The sequence below is a fragment of the Bemisia tabaci genome, chromosome 4 (genome assembly GCF_918797505.1).
Source record: "Bemisia tabaci chromosome 4, PGI_BMITA_v3".
Taxonomy (NCBI): domain Eukaryota; kingdom Metazoa; phylum Arthropoda; class Insecta; order Hemiptera; family Aleyrodidae; genus Bemisia; species Bemisia tabaci.
The window spans coordinates 51,017,363-51,028,185 of NC_092796.1; the positions used below are offsets into that span (position 1 = coordinate 51,017,363).

The window sequence follows — 10,823 nt, forward strand, 5'->3', positions numbered from 1 at the left end:
TGTAGTCACGCGGTTTTTCCTAAGTCAGGATTCTTGGCCTGAGGGCGATTTTGGGCGATTTTTCGTAGGTCGCGTCCACCCTCGGATGATACGCGAAATCCTCGAATTCTCAATGTTTGCTTTGAAAACACCACCACACACACGGATGTTTCGCGAACAACGGTGCTTGACTTTTTGATTTATTGTGCGGCCCACCGAAGAGAAACAATCGGAATGAATGACGTCAGAAAATATGCACAGAGGATGGACCGGAAACGAGGTTCCTTCACGGATTGGATTTTGTTGTTCTTATTATTTCGAGAATGATCAAACTGGATTAGGCGAAGGGGATTGAGTGACGTCATTTCATGTGATATGGATTCAACTTTCATAGGGCTGCTTTCTGTAGTAACTCTATATTTGCTCTGGTTAGGGTGTTGCACAAGCACTTAATTTACACTGAGCCAACTCTTTTTTCGAAACTTTAACGAAGATGTTGCAAACCGCTTTTTTGAGAGAAAATGAGTGGAAATTCTGAAACACAGCAATGGAGATACGTGGTTTCGCACTTTGGCCATCGATATGGGCCTCTTTGAGGAAAGGAGCAGCGAGCTGATTGTTGAAATTGATAGACAAAGCTATAGACAAAGAAGACACAAGGAGTATGGAGCGGTCCTTTTGGTTGCAATATGTGGTTCTTATAGACTAAAAGAGCAAATGATGGACTAACTAAAGGGTCTCTCGTGGGTTGCTGTCAGTGAGTCTATTAACTACTTCCTTTGTCCATTTCAACCACCTGCTTCCACCAATAGGATGCCTTCATATCCCTGTTGTCTCTCTGCTTTGTCTATAGCTCTTGTCTATAAATTTCATCAATCAGCCCGCTGGTCAAGAAACAACTCTGCCGTGCTAAGGAAGAACGCCGTATGAACATTCGAGAGTTGCCAAATTTCCTTTGATAAAACGTGTATTTTTGACGCAATTTAAGCATTTTTTTACTTGAAATTTTCTGATATTTTAAGTGAACTTGCTCATAAAATGGTCTGAAAATTTTTGGGGAAAATATTTTCAATTTTCCCAGTAAATTCGGGTTTTATCGAAGGAAATTTGACAACGCCTGAAGTTTCATACGGCGTTTTTCCTTAACACGGCAGAGCAGAACCATGATCATGACCCTAAATCTCGGATCCGAAAACCTTCGAAAGGCTCCGATCCGGCAACTAGCAGTAAGTGGCAAACATTTGCCACTATTCCACTAGTTTGTGCGGGCGGGGGATGGTGGCAGGGAGGGGGATGTGGGGCTGGCATTCACGCGAATGCCCACAAGGCTGGTACTGACGCGGATGCGGGGAGGATCTGACTGAAAACAGTGGAGATGAGATGGCCGATAGTTTAAGCAGCCAGTTCTAACGGCTGCAACCGCGGTCGGTCGGTCGGGAGTCAGTAATTACGACAATTGCCAAGGATCGGTGCCGTCCCGTAACTGCTGTAAGAGTACAACCGTTTGAGGCGCGGGGAGGGCGGGGGGTGGGGACTCCGAGGCAACATGGAAAATTGGACGATTTAACTAGTCGCGTTTAGCTTCGCGATTTTCCGTGCGAGATGATTACGTTACAACCGAGCGTTATGACTCCTCACATGGTTGTCGGACTCGCCTGTATCGTTGTGGTCATGTGAAGAGGGGAAATTATTGAAAAGTTGGTAAGCGCCACTAGGTGTTGCTAAGATTCGTCATTCCCCTTACGAGAGAATGTTAGCACATTTGAAGGGCTTAGAGGACAAGGCGCATCATAAGTGCAGTTTTCGAAAAAATTAAGATTTTAATATTTTTGAGTAAAACTAGTCTAAATGCATGTTTTGTGAAAAATTTGCTCCCAAATTCCAATTTTTAAGCATCTAAAAATCAGTTTGAACTTTCTTTCCGCCATAGTGATCCATGTAATTTCAAACTTCAAACACGTATTTCTTGATATAGGAAAAACTGCACTTATGCACCTTGTCCTCCAAGCTCCTCATTTCAATGATGCTGAATTTTCCCTCGCAAATTACATTTTTATTAGGAGAATCTTAAACATTCCAAGCTGAAAATTTCACTGATCTCATGCAAAAATTTGAAAAAAATTTGGACAAAAATTGCAAAGATACATTTTTGTAAAAAAAAATTATTTTTTTAAATTAATTTTGCAACCTTGGAATAGAGCAACGTTACTTTCTTCGGGAAATGACGGATAAAGCAACTTTTTCCCCGGAAACTAAGGACCGGGGAAAGCAATAATTCTTGTTCTAAAAATTAAACCAACATTTGAAGAAAAAATCCTCATGAAGTTCGATAAAGCGAAGATATTTGGGTTGATTTTTGGTGAGAAACACCATGTACAATCTGAGCAACACTCGATGGCGCCTCTCAAGTTTTTAATTTCCACTCCTCAATATATGGTGCTATCCAATATCTTATTTGCGAAATTGGATTGCGCCAATATTCGTTAATAAAGAGAGACATGATTTTCTCTAACTGAGGAAGTGTTTTGCGATATCCCTCTCTGAAGCGAAAAAAAATTAGATCGATTTTACATGGGCTAGATGCTGAAGTATTTATTGATAAGTTACGTATTATTTAGTTTGTCGAATCTTAAATTGTGACAAGAAAACTCCCACTTTCTTACTGCGATACAGAGAGGCAAAGAAGATGTAAATATTGTAGATTTTTCATTTATCGAGCTTTAAGAGATTTTCCACGTGTAGTAGTTTCTCTTTTTCTGTGAAAAATTTGTTTGTTTCAATTTTAGTTTTTACGTAGAGTTCCAAAGTGATCTACATATTATACTTTTGCGAGTAAAGCCATGAAATTAAAAAGAAATCACTATAGTTGAAGGAACAACAATGGTAACGAGATGAAAATGGGAATACACTTCTTAACGAAATTTCCGGATAGTCTCCACCATAATTACAGTAGGTGATTGAAATATGGAAATTTTGAGTCATGTCTCATGCATATAGAATGTAAGGGAAAATTCGTGTAGTTAAATGAAAAATAGCGCTAACCATTATCTTTTTTAAAAGTATAACATCTTATAATTTCGTCAAATTTAAAATATTAAACTTTACCTACTTTCAGTCTAGCTGCAAGGTCAGGTATGACGTGCTTAAAAGCAATTGACTTTAATTCGAAATCATGGTAATTTAAGGTGACAAAAAGTATAAGAAATCAGTTATTGCATGTGGCAATAATAATAATAGTAATAATTCTGTGCTTGAAACCTACTGTAAATATAAGCACTGTAGGATGAATAATATCATTATAGAACATCATATTACTGATAACTGCCTATTTTAAATGGCTTTCTGCCGTATTTTTAAATGTTTTAATAAATGCAATCTCCTATCAAATACTTCATTGATCTTGTTCAGTCATTCTTCATTCTTTCATTTTTAAAAATTACAAAGTGCACACACATATTTCAATGGAATTTCCTAAAATCTTTTTGAACAATATTAATCCACGAAGAACAAGTTGAAAGTTGCGTATTCTAAGCTCTTTTTTAAAACGCGCATCACCGAGAAAGTCAAGCCGGTGTCCAAAAATATCCGCCCCGCTATGGGTAAACTTTCGTGAACGTAACTTCTCTGCCGCGATGTATGATCTTTGCAGTCCAGCATTGATAGCGGTTGGACAGGTCATAAATCGTGGCAGAGAACTTGCGTTGTCAAAAGTGTACCCGTGGAGGGACGGATTTTTTTTTGACAGTATATTGGCTTTCTCAATGATGTGCGTGTAAATAGGAGCTCAAAATATAGAACTTTGCATGAACTTGTTTTTCAGGGTAAATATTCTTTAAAAAATAGAGCAGAATTTCTGTGCACTACGTGCACTTTCTATTTTTCAAAAATTAAAGGGGTTTTTTTTGGGTTTTTTTTTGGTTTTTTTAAGGTAAAGAGGAATTCTTAACGAAATGATAAAAATTGAGTTGAGGAATTAACAACACACGTGTATTTTGATCAACTGAGGAACATGGCTTGAAGACATTGTCGACTTACAATAATCTCACAATCCGGGGGAAGCATCTAGCTGTGGCAGGGTTCGACGGGAGGGCAGACTTCCTCGACGATGATGGCGGGCTTGGCTGGGGCTTCGTGCACCTGGGGGTGTTCGTACTCGTCGACAACGACGGGCTTCTGGGTGTAGGCGTGGAGGACAGCACCCTGGGTGTGCTTGACGATGTAAGGCTGTCCGTAGTAGTGGAAGACAGAGGGAGCAGAGTGGTGCTCGATCACCTGGGGTTCACGGTGAACTCCGTAGGTGTATGGCACTGGGAGGTTGGACTTGACTACGACGGGCTTGATCTCCGGAACTGGAGCCGGGCAGGGAGCGTGGTGAGAGCGGGCGACAGGGGTGGCGATGGCGGATTCGTATCTGGCGACGGGGGCGGCGTCACGGACTTGGTAGACTGGGTACTGAGATTGAGAGGAGATCTCGGGGGTGGCAGCGTACTGGATTCCGGATGATTCCAGAGACTTCAGGTCACCGGCGTAAGCGTAAGAAGGGTACTGCTGGTAGGATCCTCCGTAGTAAGACTGGCTGGTGGCCGGGATGTTGTAGTAAGGGTACTCGGCGGCGTGGGCAGCGGCCAAGAAGGCGACGACGGACAGAGCAACGAACATGGTGGTGGATTCCTTGGATGATCAAGTGTGAATAGTAAATATACTAATGATTGAATTGATAGGCGGCACGAGTATTTAAGCTCGACAAGTTGTCTACACCTGCTCTTTGTGGGTGGCGAAGAGCCGCTTTGAGTTTGTTTGTGATTTCAAAGTTCGTTTGCGTCAACCGCGCGGTCAGTCCCTTATGTTCGTTGTTTTGTTTTCGCGGTTCTTCTAAGCGCTTTGATTTTCCTCGATCGTGGAAAGTTCAAAGTACGGGAGGAAAATTTGTGAAGTTGAGGGAGACACGGAGGTAGAAGAGCATCGACCCAGAAAAATAACTAGAAAGTTTCCTGTGGATACTTCAATCGGTTTTGGATGGAAAGATGAGAAAAAGAAATCGGAAATTTTATTTGGGTATAGCAGTACGTTACGTAGGGACAGTGGGACATGATCGTTCTCTACTCCAAGGGGACAGCAAATGTAAGATAAAGGTGAAGCATTTCTTAAAGGTGGTTTCTGTTCAAAGAAAACTTACCTAAAAAAAATAAGCCTTTTGGTTTGGTAAACGAGAAGGGCCTCAAAATCTCTCATTTCCTGAGAGTATAGTAATTTCTAATTTTTTCGTCTTTCAGTGATACAAGAGACAGCACCTTTAATTAGTGGAGTTAAGAGAGAAACCAATCACACTATATGGCCTGGAACGGCGACTTAGGGAGAAATGATGACGAGGACTTGAGATGAAAAGGAGAAGCCCTCGGCGCGGCAATTGACATGTAACACATATTAGCGCCTACAAGACTGCACGAATACTTCACGCTTTGCATCAAACACAGTGCGGTTATTGTGGTCAGCGTGAAACGGATAGCGCCTGCAAGAATGCATGAATACTTCACGCATTGCGCCAAACACAGTGCGGTCAGCGTGAAACGCATAGCGCCTACAAGACTGTGTGAATACTTCACGCATTGCGCCAAACACAGCGCGGTCATTTCTTATGAATGGAAGGCCTTGTCCATTAGAGATAGGTTTACAAAACTTGACTTTCGCGCGAAATTCCGTGACCTTTTGCTAGTAGTGTTGACAGGGCTTTCCCAAAAGATGTGTTCAACACGAGTAAACGCGTCTTATGCACTCCTCCCCATGCTGGCACATTCACTTGATGGTTTTTATTGACGTTTCAAAACGAATGAGAAGAGGGCGGCAAAATACAGGCGGCCCACGGGCGGCGAGTAGGAAAATCCGGCCCTGAATGCTGCTGCAAAGGCTTTGTAAAAACAAACAAATTACCATTTGGTTGACACTCCGGTGCAATTATAAATGTATGTCCTGATATTTTACATTGGATTTGGTAGCAATTTCTTGGATTTTGATAATGAGAAAGATGTTCGAGTTATCAATACTGAACCTGGGGTACAGGATGTCCGCACTTTCAAAGTGGAAAAATACAGCCAACTCGGAAATCCACAGCTTAATCAATCTTCAATGTTTATTTCAGTTTTAATACATTGATAGCAAATCTTTAAAATTCCAGCAATTTTGCTCGTTTTTCAAGTTTTTTTGATAGCATTTCCCAGTGCTATTTCGACGGTGAAACTCCCAAACCACGCATCTCGGTTTGCGACTTTCGCAGATTCCCTATCATATTTTATTTTTTAGATGGAAAACTACTCAACATCAATTTCTTACAGCTTCCGTGATTCTTCACCTCTGCTAGAAGAAAATTCTGTGAACTTCGAGGAATGATGTTGATTTGTCCTTCTTCAAAAAAATAAAATGGGAACGGAGATGTTCAAACATTGTAAACGAGATACGTGGTTTTGGAGTTTCACCGTCGATTTTCCAAAGAGCACCAGTCTCAGTGTCATCAATGTCAAAAAATCCCTCTTCCTCAATTTCCTCAATAACTCGCATCGCAGTCTCTTTTTTGAATCGATAGTGCCTTTTTCGTGGGCGTTTACACATGAAAATGCTGGAAATCGCCACTCCGAATTTTAAATCGGTACTTTTAATTTGTTTTTTCTTTATATAAATGTCTGATTCCAAGAAATTTGATGAGAGCACATGCAGTGAGTAATCCCTCAAATCCCGTGAACGACATGTAAATGTTCCATTATGATTTATTCCGCTGCTTATAAAAGCGTCTCGTAGATATACTAAGTTTAGAGAATAAAACTGCACAGCAGTCAGTACAAACCAGATAATTGAGAATGACGTAAGTCCATCGTTGTCGGTCCTTAATCAGCTTATTTCCATGGGATGACCTGATGCAGTTTTTATTTGAGGACAAATTTAACAACGCCGGGAGTGCGTTGAACTATAGAAACAGGTCCTTGCAAAGGGACAGTTAGACGTTTATCGCAAAAAATATAAACTTTAAAAGCGTGAATATTGCGCGTTTCTAAATCTTTACGTAGTCGGTAAGTTCGCATCTACGGCCGTACATTTCGTCGCTCCTCTGGCGTAACGGCGTATCTCGATTCCAGCGTGAGCCCTTCTTCTCCGTATAACTCTATGCCTTTCGAGGCTCGTATGGAAATAGAGATACACCCTTACGTCAGAGGAGCGACGATTTTGTCGAAATCCTGGATATTGGCGGACTCGGCAAATTGGCAACATTGTTTTTCTCCATTCAAACCTATGGAAGTGTATTGATTCTTGGAGGGGCCAGGTGCTCTGACAAGAATCGATTATTCAACATAGGTTTAAACGGAGGGAATCCCGTGTTGCCAAATTGCTGGATCCACCTCTGATCCTGGAATGCTTTTCTTTTTTATTTTGTGTTTTTGTGAAGCTGAGTCATTTTAATCCCCCACAAGGCTCTGTTTGCAGAGTTATACCGTTAATTTTTACTCGCGGTTCGTAATAATTGTCCTTTTCATGATGCTATGTTGTACGGACTTCCTCAGACCTTCCTCCATCACAATGTGAATTATCTAGGGCGTCCCTAAGAATAGGAACTGTTTACGGAACGACTACGAATACAGCCTTCAGCGACGATTCTTGAAAGTTGGCAACACTGATACTCGTCCATTTGAATGTATGTGGAACAATCGATTCTTAGCACGGCAGCTTGCCTCACCTAAAATCGATATTTTGAATGGCTTTAAATCGAAGCAAAACAATGTTGCCAACTTGCAAAATCGCCACCGACAGCCTATGAGAGAATGGTACTCATTAATGGAATAGATCATGTTTGTATTAAAGTCTTGAGTATACGGGAAAATAAATTTAATTCAAGTTTCAAATATTTCTTTGCCGTGTCAAGTCTGAAGTCGATTGTGACACTGAACCAGTTCCTCCATATTAAAAGGCATTTTGAGTAAATTGAGTTTTTAATATTTATCTTGAATATTAATTTATTGTTTCTTTTTTTATTTTAAGACTTTTTTCTTTAAAAATCTCCTAGTTGGAAAGAAAAATATATGCGCTCGTGTGAGTTGAACAAAGCCTCTGCTCCGATTCAACAAGATTAAAATTGTGGAAAAATTTCTTGTTTCTTTTTTTTAAACAAAAATTAAAAACTGTAAAAAAAACCAATACTCATAACCTAATTCATTCAAAATTGTTTCCCTCATTAAATATTGCAATATTTTCACAAGCTAGTAATCTTGCATCCGGAAAATGGCTCTGTTCCATTAATTCCTTCCAGATTGGTCAAGTGAGCAAAGAACATCGAAAAAAGAGTGTATTTCATTTGAAATTTGACTTCATCCCACAAATCAGAAAAAATAAAAGAAATATTAAAGTTTAAACTGATGCAAAAACTCTAGGCAACTACAGGAACTGTCCAATTTTATTCAGTTGATGAATGATATGGTAAATAATTAATCGAATAAATGTCATTATTTGTAGTCAATGTGATTTTTGGTCCACTCAAGACTTGAAGTTTTAAACGATGAAATATAAAAGTTCTAAGCTCACAAATGTTGAATTTAAATGACTGTCTTTAAATTAATCATTGAGAGCTTGCAATTTTTATTGTTTTTGGTTTTTTGTCGTCATTACACTATCTGAGATTTCTAACTGTGATACTTTTAATACTTGAGTATGAGCATTGCTAGATCCCACAAATACCTATTTCATTTCCTCAAGATGAAATTAAAAATTTTAAAATCAGAAATGATAGGAATTTCATACTTCACGACTTTCTTTGGTATCCTCGAGAGAAACTGTACTTTTTCCTTTAGCTAATAGCTCAATGGGGGAAAAAACTGTCTAGAATTCCACAATAGGTTGCACTTGGGATTATTAGTTCTCAAATACCTAAAGTAGCAATTACTCTCTTCATATACCTATCAATGATCATAATTTTTGAAGATCCTAAAAAACAAGACCTCTCGAGAATTTGCTAAAGTGGAAAATTTGAAATTCAAAAAATACTGCTAAAATCTTTTTTGCAAAAGACTATAGTCGTACTAAAAAAGAGAAAGAAACTATGTTAGCTGAAGAAACGTTTTTGCTACGTAAGAAATATGTTTCAACTATCGATTCTGTACTTTAAGCGTGTTTTTGAGTTTTTGTCTTAAGTTAGCATTGATTGAATTATCAGTTTTTTTTTATCATGAATTTAGTAATGATAGTAAGAACATGCGAAGGAGATTTTTTTTTAAATTCATTTTTTTCAAGAAGGAGAAAATATCTATCGCTTTCAAGGTTAATAATGCAATGCGAAGAGAGAACTTCCGATTACTATTCAAATATTTCCAATTTCTTTTAGAACAAAATGTATTTTTTTTTAAGGGAAACTTAGGAATATTTTTCTTTGAAATTTTCCAGACCCACTAAATAAAAATTGCAAATGAAATTTCAAAAATTCAAACAAAAAGTTCCTAAGTTTTCTAGAAAACTCACATTTTATTAAAAGAAATTAAAAAGCATCAGCATGTGGATTATGGCGTTTTCCCTTAGCATTGCAGTGACTCATGTCGTAAATGATTAAGATCGATGATAATTATCATTGATTCTTGCTTTAAAAGGGAAAGTAAATCAGGAAAATGAGAAAAGTAGGAATTAAGTAATTAACAACACACGTGTATTTTGATCAACTGAGGAACATGGGAGAAAACAAAACAACTATCTTTGGTGACTTACAAATGCGATGATGTTGCAACACTTAGTGGTGGTAGCTTTCGACGGGAGGGCAGACCTCTTCGACGATGACGGCTTGCTTGGCGGGCTCTTCGTGCACCTGGGGGTGTTCGTACTCGTCGACAACGACGGGCTTCTGGGTGTAGGCGTGGAGGACAGCGCTCTGGGTGTGCTTGACTACGTAGGGTTGTCCGTAGTAGTGGAAGACAGAGGGAGCAGAGTGGTGCTCGATCACCTGGGGTTCACGGTGGACTCCGTAGGTGTATGGCACGGGGAGGTTGGACTTGACTACGACGGGCTTGATCTCAGGGACCGGAGCCGGGCAGGGAGCGTGGTGAGAGCGGGCGATGGGGGCGTCGTAGGAGCGGGCCTGGTAGATTGGAGCGGAGTACTGTTGGACCTCAGCGTACCGGGGGACAGAAGCTTCAGCGACGGCGTACCGGGGGGCAGCAGATTCGACGGCAGCGTACCTGGGGGCGGCGATCTCTTGGGTGGCGAATTTGGGGGCAGCAACTGGGGCTGGCAGGGGAGCGGCAGCGGGTGCTGGGGCGGCTTCCTCAGCGGCACGGTAGTAGGAAGGAGCGGAGTACTGCTGGGGGTACTGCTGGGGGTACTGCTGGTAAGAGTACGGGCTGGCGGCCTGCTGGCTGTAGTAGGGGTATTCGGCAGCCTGGGCGGTGGCCAGAACGGCGAGGACGGAGAAGACAGCGAAAGCCATGGTGCAGGATTCCTCAGATGATCAGGTACGAGTAGTCCACTGGCAGAACTTGAAGTGAATTGCTCTTTCGAGGGCTAAACTATTTAAAGCTTACGGGGGACAGCCTAGACTTTCCGGCGAAAAGTTAGACAGTATGTTTAGATTTCCGAATTTTGCTGGCGTTGGTCCTATTCGGCATGGATTGTTCTTTTCCGCCGGTTGTTTAGTGTTGGCGGAATCGTCAGCAAATAACTGAGTTTTTCCTATAACACCGTGAATTCAAAGTGCAAGTCAACGCGGATGACACGCATAGGTAGATGACCGACGACCGGAAAGGATAATTCCTGCAAAGCTTAGCATCGATCTTATGCATTGAGAGGTGCGGTTTGTGACGCTTAATGAAATTGCATGGTTATCG

The 10,823-nt window shown here is 40.7% G+C and overlaps 1 protein-coding gene across 1 annotated transcript in view; it reads right to left on the reverse strand.

Annotated features, from left to right (window-relative positions):
* The window catches only part of LOC109042393 (uncharacterized), a 75,378-nt gene extending 64,873 nt beyond the window's left edge, over positions 1 to 10,505 (reverse strand). Inside the window, exon 1 of the mRNA XM_072300026.1 lies at positions 10,055 to 10,505. Coding sequence (XP_072156127.1) covers positions 10,055 to 10,426 — 372 coding nt within the window. The 5' untranslated portion in view covers positions 10,427 to 10,505. The remainder of the gene's footprint in view (positions 1 to 10,054) is intronic.
* Positions 10,506 to 10,823: the final 318 nt, after the last annotated feature.